The sequence below is a fragment of the Apus apus genome, chromosome 2 (assembly GCF_020740795.1).
Source record: "Apus apus isolate bApuApu2 chromosome 2, bApuApu2.pri.cur, whole genome shotgun sequence".
Taxonomy (NCBI): Eukaryota; Metazoa; Chordata; class Aves; order Apodiformes; family Apodidae; genus Apus; species Apus apus.
Window position 1 is genome coordinate 81,809,593 of NC_067283.1, and position 22,508 is coordinate 81,832,100.

The 22,508-nt window shown below is 41.1% G+C and overlaps 1 protein-coding gene across 9 annotated transcripts in view; it reads left to right on the forward strand.

Moving 5' to 3' along the window:
* Nucleotides 1–22,508, forward strand: part of CTNND2 (catenin delta 2) — a 646,650-nt gene that overhangs the window by 351,285 nt on the left and 272,857 nt on the right. For 7 of the 9 annotated variants that reach the window (XR_007888643.1, XM_051610842.1, XM_051610841.1 and 4 more), the window contains 2 exons: nt 10,175–10,347; nt 19,457–19,589. The exons of 1 other annotated variant lie outside the window; for it this stretch is intronic. Coding sequence is in view for 7 of the 8 variants with exons in the window: in XM_051610842.1 (XP_051466802.1) it covers nt 10,175–10,347; nt 19,457–19,589 (306 nt within the window). In the remaining variant the exon portion in view is untranslated. Of the gene's footprint in view, nt 1–10,174; nt 10,348–19,024; nt 19,590–22,508 lie in introns of all 9 variants that reach the window. One more of the 9 variants, XM_051610849.1, reaches the window with a different exon arrangement.

A 22,508-nucleotide genomic window follows, 5' to 3' on the forward strand; every position in this document is an offset into this window, starting at 1 on the left:
GATTTTTTTTTTCCTTCTTTGTGACCTCTGTAGTGCAAAAATGTAATTCAGTTGTTATCCTTTCTGCCTGTCTTGTTCCTATATTATTTCTATTGTTCCTTAAAGCACACCATCCCAATTGCCAATGATAAATTATCTTTCAGAAGCTATTGGATTTCGGTATCTGCAGAGTTTAGCAAGTGATTCCATAAAATATAGTTTATCTTCTACAAAAGAAGTTGTTTAATCTTGGAGTCATTTAAATATTTGCAGTAGTAGGTCATCCTTGTTTGTATTCTAAATTTAGGATAGCTTTTTCTATTAAAAAGATGAAGGCAACTTATATATTTGGGGCTAAGTATATATAAACCAATTCTTGCTCACTGCCTGTCATTAGGTCTTGTTCTTTAGCACCTTCAGTAATTTTTCTCATTAGTAATGGAACTTTTTTCCTACTTTCAAACACTACCAAGTACTATGAAAGAAGATCTGACTGTATCACATTTAATACAAACGTCTGGATTAATGCTATGTGTAGTATAGTCTAGAAAGCAAAACATACACTATCTGATGAAGAAACACTGAAGTTACCTTGTTATGTCAGGTTTGCTTAGACTTTTCTCTGTTATCTTGTTCCCATGAGTCTGCTAATATTTAATATTTGCAATAAGTTTCTTAACTTCCAGAAGACTTTTCTCACTGGAAATTCTATTTTCTTTATAATGTAGTGCATACGGATTTTTGCCATAAAAGTTATCTATCCCTAGAGAGATTCTTACCCCTTAAATATTTCCGTACTAAGCTCAGCTACTGAGGGACTACTTGCTTCTCTCTGGTTTTCTTCTTGTCCCTCACAGGTGCACAGTTAGTGAATTTTAAATACCGGGCAGTATTTTCTGAGTGCCAAAGTTTTGAAACACAATTCTACCAAACACTAAGAGGAGATCACATTTGTCTCTCTGCAGTCCTAGTTTGATCACACAGACAGTCTTCTCATTTGGAGGTACTTCATTAGCATTATGCAGTAGTTGCAGTAGCTGGAAAGCTGGTAGTGTCAGACATCCTCACTGGATTAGACTTTGGTGCTACTCCCCCTGCCCCGAATTTGGAATTTTAATATGACCATCAGAAAAAAAAAGTCTTTCAGTAATCAAAAAAGAACCATTTACTCTCAGGGTGGAATGTAGTCCTTATGTTTTTCTATGAACTTCAGGTCTTCTTGGAGGGTTGGACTAGATGATCTTTCGAGGTCCCTTCCAACCCCTATGATTCTATTCTATGATCCTTCTGGTTTTCTCCTGCCTCTCGGGGGCATTTGGGGTGCTTTGCTATCCCTTGGGAGTAGTGATTTATTCTTTCAAATCATACCAACACCTCTGTTTGCCCCTTACAATAATGGCAGACTTTTTCTATTCTATAAAAAGCATAAGATAACCTACGTGTAATTAAACTATTTTTTATTCCCAGTTCTCTTACTCTTGAAATAAAATGTTCTTCATCTTTCATTCCAATACTAATTAGGTCAGAAAGAGAGTTAGAAGGGATATCCTCATATTGTTCCCCTACATAATGGTATCAGGCTAGGTTTTGCATCATTTCTCCAGATATATGTAATTTATAGAATTCTTGGATGAAAATGAACTTACTCCACATTTTTTAATACATCCCACCAAATCCTGTTTTCCAGTACCTAAGAATAGGTTCGATAGCAACACTAAAGCCCTTTTCTGTATTTGTAGACAGAACATTTCTAATGCTGGTACAGCATGGTATTGCATATAAATTGCTTTCGATTTTGTAAAGAAAGTTTGTTTTCAGTGTACTTGTTTAAGAATTGCTGGCTCTGATCTAGAGATGTGTTTGTTTCTTAATAAGGGAGCTGCTTGTGATTTTGCATATAAAGTATTATACTTTATTTCTTTATTTGAGGTATACATTTGTCCCTCCTCACTTTTTTTTTTTTTTTTTTGTCCAATTTATTGTATTACTAAGTAATGTGAGACCTTTGTTATATTGCAGCCTTGGCATTTCTTCTTGTGACATAAAGGTGCTGATACTTTTAATATTTAATATCTCCTAGAAGGTAGATCTTGAAATATTTTCCTAGTACTAGAATAGTACTAGTCCTGGATTTGAAGGGAGAGTGGTAGCAATGCTTATTACTATTGTTACATTACAGCTAGATTTTTATCTTCTGTTTGAGATCTTACTAACACTTGACCTGAAATTCCTTCTTGTCCTACATAATATTTTTGCCCAGTTGTAGCTGACAGGATTTGGTTTTGTCTTCAGATGTTAAGTTTTGCCTTGGTTTAATCTCTAAATTTTCTGCCTGTGATTAAGAAAACATCTGATTTTTATGATAACCACAAAGGTCTCTCCTGTATTTCTTAGGGTTTTCCCCCACAATTGCCCCCTGCTTCCACTGCCTCCACCTTCTTGCAACTTTTTCAGATACAAGAAAATAGGGAAGAGATGTCAGTACCTAAAGGGCAAGGTGGTGGCTCCTTGCCACTTCCTGAGGCACTTGCAGGGCTTCCCTTCTCAGTCAATTCCTCTACTTTTCAAAACCATCCTAAATCATCTCAGTTTCTTTAAAGAATGTTTCAGATTACTTAAAAAATAAGCCATATTGCAACAGAGGGATTTAAAACAAACAGATGTTCCTTACTCTTCCTATTTGGAGGGAAAATTTACTCCTGGTTCCAGCTGGATATGCAGCTTGATTCTGGTAACAGGACTCAGAAAACAGTGAGATGCCGGAGAATTTAGTACCCTATGATCAGGATCATCCACCTTGTCTTTAACATCCCCTCTTCCATACTGTCAAGTGTTACGGGAAGACCCAGGCAGGTTACCATCAGGAGCTATTCCTGGTTTTATTGTCCTTTCAGTTTAGCTGTAGGATTCCCCCAGCATCCCAAATACAGTTGAGCGCTTGGAAATATTTTTTTTTATTTCATTTTTAAAAATTATTAATTCCTCTGCAAAACTGGGTAACTAGAAGTGGTTAGCAACTACTTACCATGAGTATACACTTTAAATAAGCAAATAAAAAATGAGGTTCTAGGGTAGGAGTCAATATTTCATGCTCAAACTAAATGACCTGGGAGGTGAAAGAAACAGTGAGTGATGACTTTTTGGTGTTTGAAATCCTTAATTAGGCATATACCAAGAGTTAGGTTCCTCTTGCTGGGATGTGAGGCACCTCAACCTATTAACTCTGGGAATGAATGTTTAAAGGACATTAAAGGAGTTTTGCTAGTGCTTTCTTTCAGCTGTTACCCAAATGAGTAAAGCAAGTTGAAGAATGTGTGAAGTGATTAATTACACTAATTAAAAACACTTTATTTACACTTACTCTATAATTTGTCATTACTACTTCTGTCAGTTGATCGAAGGTGAGTGAAGTGTTGTTTATAAGTGGTATGGGAGCTAATTAGAGGTTCGTTCCAGCACGTTTTGGTCTATTTCCTTTGTCAATTAGAACAGGCGTCGCAATAGATGACTGACCAAATGAAAATGTATAACACAATAATAGTGCTCCACTTTAGTACTTACTTGGAGAAGGAAATGTGCCCCAGTAAGCCAACTGACTTTAAATCTTAAGGAGAGAAAAAAATCCTTCACTTGCATGATATTTTTATTGGAAACGTCACATGAAAAACTAACAAGCATGTAATTATCTCATGGGGGCCGACTAGGTGTATGTTTCTGTAGTTTGTAGTGTAATTATTTTAGACAATTCAGAAGTAATTACTGCAGAGATTTACAATTCTGAATTAATCGTGCCCTTACCTTGTAATAATATAGTACTGTATGTAACCTGTCATTATACGGTCATTATTTGATAATTGAACAAGTAGCAGATACTGTATTACCGAAGACTTGTTCCATGTTAACTTGTGCTCTGTAATGTGAAATATTAGTCCCATCTCATAATTCAACCTGTTTGTTTTTTTTTTTCTTTTGAAGACTGACCATACTGTTGTTATAGTATTATCTTGAATTGTTACACACTGTAAAACTACAGTTTGTGATGTATTCCATAAGATACTGCAGTCTAAGGATGAGGAAACTGGAGTAACTTTTCAGATATTTGACTGGTGGAACCTAGAGGTAGGCTGTTGTTGATAACCCCACAGGGAAAAATTTCTTTGGTTTATTTTTGTGAGTTCCTGCTTTACAAAAATCCCATATTTATCTGACTATTTAGCTTTGTGACCCAGCAATGGTGCTACAATAGACAGAAAAAATACCAAGGTACCTGAATTTGTAATGGAGCTAATCCACAGATTCCTACTACCTTAACTTTCTGTCCTATGGGTAAAAATACATATCACAAATACTGATTGTACTTAATTCTTATCTGACTTTTTTGTTGTTTTTAAATTCTCACTCATGATGTAGTAAACTTACAAAGAGTAAAATTTAATAGGATGTGCTTCTTCTACTCTCATCTCTAATCAGTGTAAGAGTACTGGACTAGTCTCTCAGCACTTGATGTTTTCTCAGCCCTTAGAAAACTGCTTTACCTTCTGACACTGGTAAGCTCCTTAGAGCCCAAGGTCTAGGGCTCACTATGGATACCATTCGGGTAAGCTCTGTTAGACAAGGCCCTACCCTCGGGGGATGCCAGCTCTGATTCCCAACCAAGTTTCCTGGCTTTTCAACTCCTATCAGTGCTGATGCCTATTTTTTGTCATCTCTCACTGAAGCATCAGTCAGCATTAATGACTATTCATTGAATTAAAATGCAGTCCTTACAGTGCTGATGCATCTTGGGCTTAGTTTCTTGCTTTTTCCCTTTTTTTTTTTATTTAAATCTCTTTTCTCTACTTAATTTGGGCATTGTGCTCCCCGGGGCCATGGATTGCAGAGGACAGCTGAGCATGCAGCTTTTCCAGGGTTTGTTTCCAAACGAATGAGGAGGGGAAAGCTTAGTGCTGTACTCTTGGAATTTGGAGAGTGTTGAATCACCTCTTGTTGCAGGAGAACTGGCAGAAAGAAACATGTTTTAAAATTTGAAGCAGAGGTGCTGACATAGTTGGTCTGCTAAACATGTCTAATGATACATCTACTCTTTTACCAGCTTTGTTAAAAATTTGGTTTTATGTTAAAAATTTGTTCAACTAGTACATTTTCTCTGTTATCATGTACCACTTCAATACACTTGGAAGACCTTAAAAACCTATTTGATTCCTACTGAAATCAGCAAGCTTATTCCCATGGATTTGAATATAGTAGCCTTAGCCCTTGGCAGTTTCTGAGCATACAAAAATGGACATTTTGGACCTTTCTTCACTGTGTAAGTGGGATTGCTCTGATGAAGTGTAGGTATAAAGTCAGTTACACAAGTTAATATATTTTTTTATGCTGAGGAACAGGATATTATCTAAAAGCAAAATACACTTTTTCACACAACAGAAAGTGTCTTTTATCTTGGAAGTATGCTGCAAAGTGTGGTTTTTTTAAAAAAGGAAATCTAAGGGGTTTTATTTCCAAAGAAAATACTGCTCTTAAAAATAGAAGGATAAATGTTTTCGTAGTTATAATTCTTCCACATTTTTTTTACTCAGTCATGGATGATAATAGTAACCTGGATTCTTTGTGTAACTTTGGTTTCTCCTAAACAACTCTTTCTGTGATGTCCTTGGATTAGTAATAATCTCATCGTTTAAAACCACTTGCTTCCTTGGTTTGTTTTTTAAATAGCTACACTGCCCCTTATTCCAGCATTGCACACTGGATTGTTATTCAGAAAGAAAAACAGCAGCCCATGAAGAATTACTGCCAGTGCAATACCTTCCCCCTCGCAGGTGAGGTGCACAGGAACACCCCAGCTGCACATGGTGGGGCTTTTTCTCCAACCTTTGTCACATGCCTCTGCCAGCTCCTTGACATTGCCCTTGCCGAGGTGGGTTGGTGTTGTAGAAGCTTTCCTTTTACTGTGGCTTATGATGGAGTCTGTAACTCAGCAGTTCACATTCATGGCCATGTGCAACATCCTAAATGCCATGAATCAGCCTGTTCAGTGTAATGCCACCTGTGCTAATTTTGTCAAATGCAATATGGCAGGAAGGTGGCAAGTATGGGCTTCAGTGCTACCCTCTTTAATGATGGGATGCAGGGTAGAACAAAGTCCTGCATTTTATTTGCTCCTCTGCCCTTTTTTGCTTGAAGTAGGTGTGCCAGGTGCTCTCATGTGCTCCAGATCTCTTAAACCATTAGGTTTTTGAAAGAGTAAAAAAAATAGCCTATAAAAAAACTGCCAGTGAGACTAAAGGGGCTTCACAAGGAGCCTATCCCCTCCCCTCGCTGTCTGGGTGACTCCTTCCCTCTAACTGCTGTACCTTCCAGCACCTGGGTCTCCAGATCCCAAAGGAAACTCCTGTATCCATTTTCTGATTCCTAGAAAAGTCTTTTGCTCTCCACTACCTCTCAGGTTTTGTTGTCAGTTGGCTCCCTGATGTAGGCATGTTTGTCATCCTCTTCTGTTCTCTCCTTGCCTGGTCTTCCCTGTGCTCCAGCAGCTTTCCCCAGCCTAAGAAGTGCACTTTGCCTGTGTCCCAAGCAAGATGCACACCCTCTCCCTCTCCTTTGAGCTCCTTACTAAACTAGGTTATAGCAGCCAAAGTGAGGAAGATGGGGAGCTTTGCACACTCTTCTGCTTGAGGTGAAGAGGAAGGTGTTGTCTGCAATACATCTGCCAAACTAGAGAGAAATTTAAAGGTTAGTTACTATACCTTTCTTCATTTTTTGAAGATAGTCCACAGTGGCATCTCCTGCAGTAGCATGGCTCTGACTTAGTTTCCTGAATTTGCTCTCAGATCTGTGCTATTTTAGTAATAATACAGGAGGAGAGTGGCACTGACTGCATCAGTGAAAAGTTGGTATTATCCACTATGAATAATCCCAGCACCAATATTCTTTCACAAGGCAGAGATTTTCTTTATGTGGTGATGAAAAAACATATGGCAAAACAGGTAGTTGTATCTTCCCAATGCCCCCCAGTAGAAACAAAATGCAGTACAAATTTTTAAAGCAATACTGTAAATCCTCAGTATCTGCCAAACTAGACCTTATGATGCTGTGTTTGTTTTCAAGCTTACCTTAAATTGAAGATTGGTAGTTAGTTATGTAGCATAAAGGGAACAAATAAGACTGAATTATTCTAGTAGTTAACTAGTGATTTCTAGTGTCAAAGCAGAGAATTTCCAGCTGTCTTAACTCTTCTAAAAACAAATGAAGTATAGTTGCATTAACACTTTCTTATGCTAACACAACAGAGTTTAAATTTTTGCCAGGAAGAAACAGTAGTTTGTTGTCAAGAGCCATCAGCATATAGCAGTACACAAACAAACCACTTCTCTTCTGGGTGAGCTGTTTGCTCTTCAGGAGGTTTATTTTTGCCTTCAGATTATCTCAAGAATCTTAATGAGAAAAGTGATCCATCTTCTCCCTATCAGACAAGATGGGACTGCCTGTAGTCCCTAAATCCTAAAAAAGGAACTTGTGTTTTTTCAAGATCACGCTGACTGATCTCACTTGTACCTTGTAGTTTGTACACTTGGTTTAGACTTAGTTATCTACAAGTGAGCAGTCAGAACTCTATTCTGCAGTTGCTTGAGATATGTGGGCTTACTTTAAGTATCTGGCTGTCTCTCTCAAATGCCTTTGTTATTTGTAATAAATACTTTATTGAAATATAGCTATATTTTGGTTGTTCATTACTGCTTGTTAAGGTACAAAATTAAGACTGCTATGCAGTAGTCAGTGAACTTAAAACCACTTAAAACTTTTACTATTTTTTTCTTCCTACAGTTTGGGTAAGTTTCTTAAAGTCCATGAAAATGATTAGGCTAAATGGTGCTGGGAGCCCATGTATGTGATTCTAGCTGGCTATGTAAATTCCATAGTGAGACATGGTAATATGAAAGGAACACTTGAAAGCCAGATGCAATGAAAATTTAAACATATTGGGTTTATAGCATGTGATAGCTTAATCACTATTTAAGCTTTATAAATGTCACAGCATAATTACTTTCAGAATGAGTACAAACACTTTCATGCACAAAAATTGCTTTCTTGCAACTTTTGCCTCTCCTGGGAAAGCTACCATTTTTTGAATTTTATTAACTTAATCATGTCACTTGATCACAGGCAAGTTCTCAGTAAAAGTTCAGAATACAAGAGCTTAGAAAAAATCTGTAGATGTATTTTAAAACTAAGTCTGTATTTTCTTTATGCTCTTTAAAAAATTATATGAAAATACATATTTCATTAAAGAACAAAATTAGCAACAGAACCAGTTAAATGGAACATGCTAAGTAAGCCCTATTTGCAGAGTCAGGGAATGGAAAGCTACAAAATATTGGATTTATAAGCACCCATTCAGGATTAAATTCAGCTGTCCTATCCATGTGATCCATTTTTAATAACCTCACAGTGTACGTGGAGCTCTGCCTCCTTCTGTACTTATAAGGAAAGTACAAGGACCAGAACTTAATTTCTGAATTTGTCCTCTATCTGGAATATTCTGATTAATGCAGTTGACTCTGCAGTGCAAATTGTGTTGATATGTAAAACAGTGTCATAATCCCAGTCTACATGTAGTTGTGAACACTTCCACTTTACATATACTACTACAGTTTGGTTTTGATATGAACAGTTAGGGTTGGATTTTGGAAAATGTCAGTTGCAATGGCTCTGCCATTTCTGACCAGCGGGCAAGGGGATGAATTACTCTCCGTGTTGGTTTGTCAGTGGGATTGTTGGCACATTTTCCAAGTGGAACTCTTTTTTTTGGAGCAGCTGTAAATCCTCATAGCAAAGACATAAAATGTGGCCTTTGTATCAGGAATGTACAGAGAGTTATTTCTAGCAAATTCATTGAAATGTGGCCAGTGTGAGTCTTTTTAAAACTGAACTTTTCACATGTTCTGTAGGAGCAAAATTAATCATTTCACATCCCTTAAGATTTGTGTCACTTTCTATGTTCTCATGAGCTTATTAGTGCCAACCAGAAGATGAATCCGTTGCCCTGTGGAGCCACTGAATATGCTATAGATGATAGCTGTTGGTTTGAAGGTAGACTTCTTTGTAACTCATGCAATGGCCAAGGCATAACTATCTTTTCTGTCCTCTTGTATTTCACGTGCTAGGCCCAGACACCACGGAAGAGCAAGCTAGTTTATTGAAAATTAGACGAGATTAAAATCAGTGAAGGCAGAGGGGAGGATTATGTGGGTATTCTTTAATGTAGATTTTCTGCAGAGAGATAGAATGAGTTCAACCATTAAAAGTGGTGCTGGGACGTCACATCTAAAGCACATGACAGCACAGTGTAGGAAGAGCCTTTTCTGTTCTGATACATGCTCTCAGAGCAAAAATTGGGGAATTTACTATGTGAACATGATAAGCTAAATCACTTCTACATTAACTTAATGAATATTAGAATATGTTTTAGTTTTGCAGAAGAACTAAATATCTGGGGAAAGTGCCACTGTTCATGCTCCCAACAGGCCCTTCAGTCTGGCAGCCCAAATTTAAGCTTCCTGCCTGCACTTGGCTCTCCTGCTGTGCAGTGCTGTGATGGGGAAGAAAAGATAGGCTGAGAAAACAATCATCAAAGATTCACTGAGATCAGGGTGAGTCCTACACAATGAGAGGAGCTATTAATATTTTAAAGGCTGCCATCCATCCCTACAGGCACCTAAGTATTACATCACCGTGTGTAGGACAGAGTGGCAGTAATCAATATATCTAATGTGCTGGGGGCCCAGGAAGGGACAAGTTAGCATTTCCCATGCAGAACAACTGGCTATAATTAAGTGAAATAAACAAGGCTTATCCTTAGAAAAAAAAAGAAAACTCATCAACTATTCTGAGCTGAAAACTAAGACTTCTTTCTCACATAGTACAATTGGGTTTGTTGAGGCTTAGAATTTCTTCACCGGTCAAAACCATACATTTTTTGCAAAGAAAGCAGTGTGGTCTGTAGCTTGAACACCATAATAATGATGACTGAGTGGTAAGGAAACAATGTAATGTATGTGATTTTTATTACTGAAGAGCCAAAGTGTGAAAAGCAGAAGCTACACACAACTGATAATTCTGAGGCTCACCTGACAGTTAATACAGGTATGCTCTTTCACTGCTACTTTCTGACTGCTCTCAAATCCTGTCCCTGCAGGGCCCAGCCTCCTCTCCCAGAGCGCGCTTCAGCTCAATTCCAAACCTGAAGGGTCCTTCCAGTACTCAGCCAGCTACCACAGCAACCAGACCCTCGCCCTGGGTGAAACAGCAGCTGCCCAGCTCCCACCTCGCAGCAGTCAGGCCAGAGGTGCCATCCAGAGCTACGGTCAGGTATGTGTCCTGAGCAGCCCAGGTCTCTTGCACCTGAAATCATGTGGGGTAGCTCTCAGGAAACAGGGCTGTTCGGTGCCCACCAGCACGTGAATGTGTGCCTTTACTTTCTGTCTTGTTCAGTGCATCTGTGACTGCGCTGATTAGGAGCCCTGACTAAGGTCTAAGACCTCCCTGCATTGTTATCAGGATATTACTGAAAGCAGAAAGTGCCAGCAAATGGAAACAAAGGCAGCCTGATGCCACATGTGAAACCTGCTTGGGATACCAAGCATTGCCTGATACCATGGCCTGCTCCCAAGTGTGAGAATTTTTTCCCCCCGTATTGTAAGACAAGCACTTATTAGACAGCGACCTGTACATTTCAAACATTTAGAAAGATTGTTTCAGATACTCATGAAAACTTTAAAAATCCCTCTTCCTGTCAAAAGGATCCCTCATGGCTCTGACACATAACCCCTTCACCTTATGTGCTTTTCACCACAACATCAAAGCCTCTCACTGAGAAGTTAAGCTTCAGTTTAGATAAAAGTTTCTAGAAATGTTCGTGCTTCTGTACATAAACAAAGTCTAGCTGGGTTTCATTGGTCAGCTCAGGTTATTTTCTCTGTTTAGGTGTTAACTGCCCCAGCAAAGCAGACCATCTCAGTGTGACACTGGGACACTTTATAATTCAGGATTCTGTAGAAGTTGAGTAGTGTTTGAATTTCAAAGCCTTAAATTGCTAAGAGATTTCCAGTATTACATAGTCATTGCACAGCTTGTGGGATACCAAGAGGCATACAATATTCTGTTCTCTCAGTTGGCTCAGAAAAACTGCCTATCTTCTAAGACTGAAAAATGAAATAAAGCACAGTTACATTTCATTTCAAATCAGGTAGGTACTTTTTTTCTTCTATAAAGGGTTTTAAATGAGCCTGCATAGTGGTAAGGCCTCAGGGTTTTTCTGTGTTTACCAAAGAAGACCTCCCTAATGTTCTTTGGGATTGAAGCCAGCAGGAGAGCAGGACTCCAGCTAGAAAGAAAAAGGAGGCTATAATATCCAGTTGTAGCCTGGGCAGATGTCATCAGGAGTTGTGCTTTGTGAAAAGCATCATTCCCTAGGGGTTAGCCTGAAAGGGTGTGATGCATTCTTCAAGTACAGAAGAAAAGAAAAAGTGAGAGAATGGAAAAAAAACCAGCTTATAAGAGCAACAGAAACTAAAACAAACAAGACAGGAGAGTAAAAGGAGAAAGAACCTAAAAAAAAAAAAAAAAAAAAAAAAAAAAAAAAAAAGGGTGGGGGGAAATGTACCACTGTCTAGGGGTTAGAAGCAGTGAAATACTTAATATAAATTTTGTCATATGCATTGACAAAAAAGTATGACTTTATGAAGAGGGGAAAAAATTAATTATCCAGATTTCTTTCATTTGAATTATACTGAACAGCCATTGCTGTGATCTAAAAAGCTCTCATGAACCACCCACTTCACAGAGAACTGGTTACCTTCAGAAAGGTAACTAGAAAGATAGAAAGGCAACCTTTCCTATTTTTTTCCTTGGTATGAGGGGGCAGAAAATAGGGTTTTCTTTCTTCTGGCTCCTCCAGATTGTATGGTAGATGTTCCGGCAGGAAAAAATTCACAGAACATCATAATTTTCACAACATCATCTTGCAGTGGATGCTTGACAACTTCAGGTCAATTAAAATATTGAAAATATTAACAAACTGCCATATAAAATATGAATTAATAACATAAAACCCATACAAAGGACCTTTTCAAGGAGGTAAATGAGGAAGAGTCAAAAGTTAAAATTAAAAAGTTCTGAATATGACCACTGCTGATCCCACAATTAAGGAGAAAATAGTCAATCCTTGGAAATGTTTGCTATCCCTATTATAATTAAACTAAGCCTCTGGAGTCAAAATTGCTCAGATTGCAGTAATTTCCTTTGGTATTTGTGTGCAAGGCATATAGCTGTCTCTGAACATGAATGATAGCCCAAATGCTTGGAAAAAATATGTAAACAGTCCCAAGGCCAGCTGTGACAGCAAGAACAATTTCTGAAAATGCAATTGTCTAAAAAAGATAAACTAATTAGTCTTGGGATTTCCTGTATAGTGCTGCAAAGTGCAATCTAAAGTTTTTGTCAATTTGAAGGACTTCATTATAGATCATAGAGTTCTTCCACTGCTTTGAGTACTTTAGAACATGAAATTTTTATCTTCTAGATGCTGCTGGAATAGGATTTCTTAGCAACACCCGCTTCTCTGGCAGGGAATTAGGCTGTTTCCCCACTGAAAACAGCTTATCAAGCTTGGTGTTGAGATCCTGTATTAATCGACTCACGTTATTTGTGAAGAGTCAGTGGCTCTTACTAAAAAAGTAGCAGATTTTGCAGAGGAGTTGCTCAAAGGTGAATCCTGTATTTGGACAATGCAGTTTGTTAACAATGTATTGATTGGATTTACTGTCATCTTGAAAATGGCCAGCTTACAATGTAGATATTGTAAGAATATAAAGCATAGCACATACAACAAATAGTGGTTTTCCATATGTTCTGCCATGTATTTGCAAGGGAAAGTGAAAGGAAGGGGAACTAGTTTACATTTCTAGATGAGAACTTTTTTAGTTCTGGTGACGCTGTGGTCTTTTCAGAGATGGAAAACAAAGGTAATTAAAAGAACAAAAAGCCTTGAAAAATAGTTTGTTAATTTTCTAATTTGTATCCTTTTTCCTATAAACAAGTCATAGGTGTGTCATTCATCAGACCACTACACATCACTCACCATATTTAGAACATTAGCAAATTGTGTACAAGTATGTGTTCAGTTGTGAAGCAAAAACTGTATACTGGCCTTTTTCAGTTGGAATAATGGCTCTTCCTGCCATCAGTCATCTGTGTCACAAGGTGACAGGCTGCTCAATAATCTACCCAGACAAAATCTAAAATAAAGACTTCACTTCTGGTAGGATGTGGCAGATGATTATGTGCTTAAAACTGGATTCCACATATAAGCATGAGAATTTTTCTGTCATTAAAGGAGGCAGATGAAATCTGAAGACATTACAGAGAACAGTTCACTAGGACATCTTATGATAGTGAAGAACTGATCTGCATAATGCTGGTTTGATCCTACAGTAGGTAATGACTGTAGCTTTCATTGCTGCCTTAAAACCAGAGACTGAGCCTCTCTAGACATTGACAGAATCCCACACAATTCTCTTTGTGGATGTAGACAACTACAATGGTATTACCTACCTTCATCTATAGATACAACCTTTGAGATTAAGATCAGTTAGGCTGACAAGTTTTCCTAATGGTGTTGGGGTGTATTTTGCAAACACAGTATAGTGATGACCTCATGCTGGCTATGACCTTTGTGATAAAATCTGGATAAACAGATGGAAAAGGCCACATTTGAGGCATCGAGAAGTATAATCTGACATCTCTTATCATATAAGTGCATCTGAACATAGGTAGCACCTTCCTAGTTAGGTCAGGAACTTGTAAATGACAGCAAAGTCCTGCAGGAGAAAGACCATGCCACAGGTGTTGCCCAAGGACTGAAGTCTGTGTCCCAAAGAATAGGAAATGTTAAGCATTTTCCATACCTTCTTCTCCTCTTTGTAGAAGAGTGTTGGTGGAGGCCTTGGACCAGAGCAGAGTGATACCTCAAGTGAAGCCATATGGAAGGTTCTTTTAACAGAAAACAGCTGTCAACAGATCTGCAAGTCCTGCAGTCACTGAGAGAGCACAGAAACAGTCACCTAGACTATGAAACAGAGCTGGACCCTTAAAAGACCTGGAGGGATGTCTTCACACAACTTGAGCATTTAATTGGAAAATCCTCCCTAGAATCAAGAGAAGGTGTCTTCTCATGGTCAGCTGTATATGACTATGTTCATATTCATAAGATATGACCTTGTTTGAGATTTTAGAGGCAAAGCAATCCCTGAAAATTATAGAGACCAAAACAAGCTTAAAACTGGTGTTAGCATTTAATGCTAAACTAAAAATGCTTGTGGATAAAAGTTCATCCAGGCCTAAAATGGGCATGCAGACTTCTCAAAATGTAACATAAGTTCCCAGTTATCTTCTCTTAACTGTCAGAGAAGTATACAGGACATTGAGTGCAAATTGTTATTTCTTAAGGGTAACTGGTAACATGATTCAAATTTTCCAGCATTCTTCTGGAAATTCTATCATTATCTCATTCCCAAGAAATTACTATGAAGCCTTTTCTGGTCTAAGATTCAGGCGGTTGCATTGACAGGAGCTCTTAGTTCCTTAGCACCTGTGAATTATGAAGCAGAGATGCACAAAACCTTTGATTTTGTGTTTCGGCACACCTAAGAAGAAAATAGTTTGAAAGGATTTTAGATGATATACCAAATAGATCTGCTGTGCCTGCTAGCATCTTCATAATGGTCATCTTGTTCTCTGAGACTTTTGCTATTCAGCTTTTGCTGTCTTATGCACTGCTTTTCCCTCTGGGAGCAACAACAGAGAATCAACATGCTGATGTTTCAGTAATTAGCAGCTGACCCCAAAGTTTTACTCAAGCTGCTTAGCCATCTAGGATTTTGAAATTCTTTTTCCATGAAAAAATTTCAGCAGAATAAATAACCCAACACAGTTAATTACCACCCTCAATTCCACTTCATACACTAGAAATCTTGATTGTAGTCTTTAATTTAATCTTTATCAGTTAAAGTTGTGATTTAATTTTTTAAAAATTGGAATTTAAAAAAAAAGCCAACAACAAAACAAAACAAAACAAAAAAATGCTAATGTCCGGAAATTTAGTACATTAAATGCCTGAATGATGGCAGACAAACAGCAGTTAGACTGTTCTCTAGTCTACTATAACCTAACTGGACACACTTGGCAATTTTCTGTATAGAGCTCTGCAGATCTTGGGTTGTTTTAGAATTATCTTTTTAGTAAGATTAAATAGGATTTTTTTTTTTTCATAGCTATGTTAATGTTCTCATGTTTTAACACATTTCTGCAGTTCAAAAGGATGTATCGTAATCCATATCTTGAATTCATATAAGCAAATCAGAATCCTTTTATTTGGGGTACCAGAAGAATTAAATCTATGAGTCTTACAAAGAAAGTACTTGGTTTTTGTTCACATCTATGGAATAGATTGATGCAGGAGGATATAACAAATGGGAAGCAAATTTGCTTTCAGTTTATTAGTTTAAATACAGTTTCACTATCAAGTTGATGATAATAGTGGATAAATGGAAAAATAAGGGGAAAATACTATAGTATTTCATTCTTCCATATGAAGTATAATGTCACATTGCAGGATGAACAATGACATGTTTCTACAGCTGTCTTAAACAACAGGCAGGGAGGAACTAGAAACATATTTTGCCTCAGAAAACATGAGTGGAGAATGTGACTGTATACTTGGCCCTTTGAAAAAAAAACATTAGAACCTCACAGCAAATTTAAGACAGGTCTGAGATTAGTCACATCCTAGAAAATACTGCATGCTAATGTTTTCATTGCAATCTGTTCATCCAAAGGTTTTCTCCTTCACATGGAGCAAATGCTTAGCTTTTTAGGAAGCTGCATTTTTAAAGAAGAATTTAACCCTTGTGTCCCACCACTACAGCTCCTACCCTGTAACAGGGAACTGTGAAGTGGGATTTTGTTGTTATTGTTGGTTTTGAATTAGTATTTGCAGAACGCCTGCAGCTTTATAGAGATTTATTAGGAATATGGGATGATATTGGCTTACTGGAAATTAATTACTCTAAATCCTTGACACAGCAAGCCATGTAGAAGTAGATTAGAAAATTTGTATACATCATGACAGTGCTTGCTTAAAATCCTGACAATTTCATGATCAGTGACAAACTAAGTTACTAATGCATTAGCTGTGTGCTGCAGAAGACACCAGTAACACTGCAGAAGACTGTATTTTAGAACCATGTTAAGTATTACAAAATACCTTATTCTGCCACTTAACATTCCAAAAAGTAAAACTGATTAACAAATACAAATTGATATCATAGGTGGTTCAAATGACCTTCCATCATGTTTGATATCATAGGTGGTTCAAATGACCTTCCATCATGTTCAAAACTTGCCCTGTCCATATTGTCTTAAATCTTGCCAGCCTGTTTTTGTTTTATAAAAGTTGTTACCATACAGTTTAAACCTGGACAATGAAAACTGTACTCCTGTCAAACACATCATTGGACAGTCAGTTGCAGATTAGCCCTTCTTTCCAGTTTAAAGCAGAGACGGTAAGTAGCTCAGCGTTAAAGTAGCTTTGAAAAATTCATTGATGTTCCCAGAGTTTGCCTTCCTGGTTTTTCTTAGGAGTCTTTCAAATGAGCAACTTGAACTCGTTGGCCATTTATGAAAATTTCAAGACTCCTACTTGATGCTGTGTTGTTTGCAACTCGTGGCCACAAACAACAGGCAAGCTTCTTGGATCTGTAATCCCCTCGTCCACCTGAGACTTGCCATACCAGCTAGAGGGAACAGTTTACATTACATTTATCTGTTAGACTGTTGCTCTTTGGGACACAAAGCCTCTTGAAGCCAGTGAGGTTTGGATCCAGCAGTCCTCCCTTGAGATGCCCAAATTCTGCAAATGCTGGTAGCTTCCATGCTACTAACAGCTGGGAGCAAAGCACCAGGAGCCACTCCTCCCAATCCTTGCTTCTTGTCTATGTCTAGAAAAAGACATATTTTGTCACCCAGATGAAAAGCATTTGAAGGGCAAGGCTCCCAAAAAAAAAAAGGACAGAAAAATTTCCAGTGTGCTTACGTAAGAAGTAAACATTTCTGGCTCTTTGAACCTCATTTATTTTTTGCTCCTATTAGTTTAGTTTTATCTTGTCCTTAATATCTGTCCAGATCCTTTATTGGGTATTCTTATGAAAATTACTCAAGTTTTTATTAGGACAAGGGGTAATGGTTTCAAAGTGAAAGAGGGTCGATTTAGATTAGATATGAGGAAGAAATCCTCTTCTGTGAGGATGATGAGACCCTGGAACAGGTTGCCCAGGGAATTTGTGGATCCTCTCTCCCTGGAAGAGAAGGTTCAAGGCCAGGCTGGATGGGGCTCTGAGCAACCTGGTCTAGTGGGAGGTGCCCCTGCCCGTGGCAAGGAGGTTGGAACTAGATGATCATTAAGGTCCCTTCCAACCCAAACCACACTATGACTCAATGATTCATACAGGAGTATGGTGCTTTTGTTTGCTTGGAGTTTTTTTGTGTGTTTTGTTGTGTTTTTTTTTCCTGTAGAACAACACCAAAAAAACAGATTTCTATTTAAATGTGAAACAATGTTGCCGTTGGCATTCACCACACCTCTTTGAATTGAGTCACAAAATTCATTATTCACCTTTTAAAGGCTTTTCTAGCTATGGAAACCCGTGGCCAAGAGGTGTGTGTGTTTGGGAGAAGCACTGGTCAGTCTGAATCCCAGCTGCACTGTGGTCAACTCCCCAAGATCTGGAGCACTTTCTGAGGTTCCAAGTAAATCCCTTCATAATCAGAAAGAAAAGAAATAAGCACGTGAAACAAGAGTGCATCTTCCAAGAGAGCGCTGAGCTCTCGCTCACTGAAGGGTGCAGTTATTAGAGGATTTTAATGTTACCGGATTCACAGATGATCTGTTGAGCCTAAGATCCCCTATGAAAAAGGGGAAGCCGCCTGGGAGTAAGGGCGAGTTCCAGCCATCCTTTGCTGCCCCAGAAGCGGCTCAGGCACACAACTGAGATTTGTCATCTTACCTGCCGAGGATTTTCGCTCGCTCCCCCCCCTCCAACTTCCCCCCCGCACTGCGCTTATGAGAAACTTGGCGCTGCTGACCGCAGCTGGCAGCCCCGAGGCCGGCGGGGGCAACGCGCTGCTTCCCGGCGAGGATTCTCTGCTGGACGCGGCCTGATGGGGGGCCCGGCAGCTCCTCCCGTGCCCTCCTGCCCCATTGAGCCGCTTCGATAGGTGAGAGGCGATCGCCTGCCCTGCTGCTGCGCCGGCGGCTGCCACCGGCCCGGTTTTCCCAGGCCGGGTGCGGCCCTTCCCCTCCGCTTCCTCACGCCAGGGCAGGGTCGAGGCCGAGGCCCGTCGCGCCCCGTCGAGCCCCCGGCAGCAGCAGCAGCAGCCGCAGCCGCAGCCACCCCGGCGGCGCGGCTCGGGCGTTGTGCTTCTTCCTGGTAGGGACATCGATTTCTTTCCGATGAGGAAAGTTCCCCGATGAGAGCCCTCTCCGTGGCTACAGCCGCCCGTTTCTAACGTCTGCAGAATGAAAGTTTTGGGGGCGGCAGGGCATTCATTCACGCTAACTTAGGGCTCGTCTGTGCCTGGCGCAAGGGCAGGGACGCCAGCGGGCTTCAGGGCAGGAGACCCCGGGGCAGCCTGCCCGACGGCCGGGTGGCGACTTCAGCCGTGACGCGGAGTTTTACGCCGCTCAGCCCCCCGAGCCGGAGGCCAGTTTTCCCTCAAAAGCTGGAAACGCTTTAGCGGATTAACGAGCCCCGTAATCCCCAGGGCGCTGGGTGCCGGCCCGGTTTCAGGTCACGGAGGGGGCTGCGTGCGGCCGGCGGGGGGGTTCTCCGGCGAGCCAGCCCCCTCGCCCCCTCCCCGCAGGGGGCCGGGGCAGCCGGGCGCCCCCCGCCGCCGCCCCCGCTGACGCCTCTGCCTTTCCTTCCCGCAGCAGGGCCCGGGGGGCCGCGGCGCCCACCCGGGCGGCCCGGAGCCGCCGCCGCCGCCCGCCGCCCCGCAGCCGCGGGAGCCCTTCGCGCCCAGCCACGGCAGCGCCTTCCACCTGCCCGAGCCCCAGCACGCCGCCGCGCTCTACTACGCCAGCTCCACGCTGCCGGCGCAGCGGGTGAGCTCCCCGCTGCCCGCCCAGCCCGGCGGCTCCCCCACCAAGCTGTCGCGGGCCGGCTCCGCCGCCGAGGGCGCCGCCTACGCCACCGCGCAGCGCCTCTCCTCCCCGAAGCAGTCCCCCAGCCGCCTGGCCAAGTCCTACAGCACCAGCTCGCCCATCAACATCGTCGTCTCCTCGGCGGGACTGTCGCCGTCCCCCATCCGAGTGACCTCCCCGCCCACCGTCCAGTCTAACATTTCCTCCTCTCCTATCCACCAGTTAAGCTCCACCATCGGCACTTACGCCACCCTGTCGCCTACCAAGCGGCTGGTTCACGCTGCCGATCAGTACAGCAAGCACTCCCAGGAGCTGTACGCCACCGCCACCCTGCAGAGACCCGGCTCCCTCGCAGGTAAATCGCGGCCGGCAGCGCCTGGGGTCCGCGGCGGCGGGGGGGGGTTTGGGGGGGTGGGGGGATGCGCGGTGCCGCCGCGCCCGCGGAGGGGTGGGGTGGGTGACGGAGGGCCAGGGAGGGAGAAAGGCGGCCCCGGCGGCCCATGGCCGGCAGCGTCCCGTCGAGCCGCGGCCTCTCCCGGGCGGGTGCCGGCCCAGGAGAGGAAGGGGGGTGGTTGACAGAAAAGCGTTTTGGGGGCAGTTGTGGTTTTCATTCCGGCAGCGGTAAACGGGGAGAGGCGGGATGCCTGCCTGCTTCTTTAAGAAAGTACCTGACTTTTCCCGGGTCATCCCATCCTACCGGTGCCGGGCAGGTGTGCTGGGTGTTGTGGGGGTGCGGGGCTGGGCGCCGAGCTCCCTGCTCTCACTCGCGGTCGGGGCAGGGAGTATGTTACTATGGTGAATTCCTTCTCTGTCGCGCCCCAAACCGGTGAGCCTTTGGCAGGGAATCGCTCTTCCTCGGGTTTGCAAGCTGGTCTGAGGTATTTGACAAGTTTGGGGTTACTTAGCAGGAACTCCCGGCGTAGCGCCTTGTGCCGAGTAAGAGGTATCTGTTGTTTGGCTCCGAGTGCTCCTGAGGGAGTAGGCTGTTACAGCTGATTAATGCCTCTGTAACCGCAGCTTTGAACAGATCCTGGAAGGGAGATACTGGTGCGCTGCTCCCTAAATCATCTCTCTGCTAAACTGAGCATCCTTCAGGGGTGGGTTTTTTGTGTTCTCAAAATTTCTAGTTTCATTGCTATAGTAACAGCTGCTATGCTCATATGTTCTCTTGTGTGACATAAATAGATTTGAAGATAAATAGGATACATAAAGCGGCTTGGCTGCCGTTATCAGGCAGGTACACAAGTTCCTTACTGGAGTTAAAAACCTCTTCTCACCCCCCTTTCTCTTCTCACCCATCTCCTCCCTTCCCCCCTTCCCCCAGCGGTTGTTGGCATTCCAGTGTATGGTGTCTCAACATACAGATTAAACTAATTTATAATAAAATGTAGTATTAGTTTATCTCCTTGTAATAACTTTTCTGTTTTTCTTTTTTTTCCCTTTTTAAAGAGTGGGGATGTCAAAACTTTTTGTTTATGTAACACTTCATTTGAACTTCAGAATGTGTAAAGAGATACCATCACTAGATGCCAAAATTGAGATCTTGGGACAATTATAGCAATCCTGTGGTCAAATATTCAGTGTCAGATTACAAAGTGGTTTATTTAGCAATTATATTGGTGTAACTTCTTCCCAGTGTATACCAATACGTTGTTGGCTACAGGTATTAAATATGGACTCTCTCAAGTGGCAACGTAGAATTGCCACAGACGTTGTATTTTAGGGAGTTAAGTCTAAATAGGCATGGAGGAAACTGCCAGCTTCAAAGGGACAGATGACAGTTCAGTTTAAAACTTACATATCTGCGGGTCTGAGCTACCAGTATTTCCCGGATTTTTCTTTGCCTTTGTTCTAGGATATAAGACTTTGCTTAGGGAAGTTTTTAACAGGCACAATCCACATTTCTGTTTATGTACTTTTAGCATGGGAAATTATATTGTACTGGGGTTTTCATTTTGTTTTTTGAAGAAAGCATCTTTTATAGCATTCCAGCACTAAATCTGTGATGCTAGCTTAGTCAAAACTTGTTCTGGAGGGCTTAAGGCCAGGCATAATGGCTCTGAAGTGCTACAGTGTTCGAGAAACTATTCATCCTCTACTAGACCCAAGTTGGATTTTGACTTTTGGCTTTTTGGCCAATAGTGGTTATACAGGCATTCCTAGTGGCACTTTCCTCTTAGATTTGAATAAAAGTTAGGAAATGGGCATTTGTTTTCTCAGATGGCTTTTAAATAAAAGCTTTTGATAAGTCATCTTCTGCATCTTGGGTAACATAGGTGCTTCTCTTCTTGCCTCTTTTTAGGACCTGCTGTGAGGAGTTGCTTGTCACTAATTTACAGCTCCAGTGAAAGAAAAGCCTATAGATTCATGCATTTAGGAAATGGATGGTGTATATTCATTCGGTGAGGGGGGGGGGTGGGGGGGGTGGGGAGGAGAGCAGGATAGTGGTTAATCATTTGAACTTCCTATTAAGTTGTAAAAATTGGTAAGGCGGTGCTAACTTTTACAACTATTGTGCTGTTCAGAACAAAGATAACGAGCTTCTGATTTACTGGGTCTCATAGGGTTTTGTTTTAAAGTCTGCTAAAAATCTCAGTGTCTCGATAACAAATGGAAAAACGTGTAACTTCAGTGAGTATTAGCTGACAGATATGCAGAGATAACTTTGCTACTTAAAAAATAATATATATATCAAAGTGGTAGCAACAGTATGTTAATAAGTACCTTTTTTTTTTTTTTTCCCCACAGTGATGACATGCCTTTCAAGTAGTCCTTGAAATGAGCTATACCACGTGACCCATTATTTTGCAAAAGTTTGCCATTGTGAACTCCCACCCCTTCGTTTCCATTACCATTCTGCAGCATGTTCCTCATGGCCTCCCCACAGTCCCGAGTTACACATTTGCTAGCAGTGTTAAGTGACTGACTAATCTTCTAAGTCTTTCACTGGATTCACTGAATTCAGTGGACTACTTAAAATTAACGTATGCATTAGAGTTAGCCAGGATCAGATGTTACAGTTACTACTAAAGCAGTCAGCTGCCTTTTTTTTCCTTTTTTTTTTTTTTTCTTTCCTGTCTGCATTTTTGCTCAGAACAGGTTTGGTGTTTGAGCTGAAAGTATATTGTTTCAGGAGTGTTCTAGTCACAGTGTTACAAATCAAACCTATTGAGAAGGAGAGCAAGCAATTGTATGTTAAAAATTTAATGTTGAATAAGTTAGATTTTTATTTTGTGTTCACTACATCCGAATATGTGCTTTTTTTCTTGGAGAG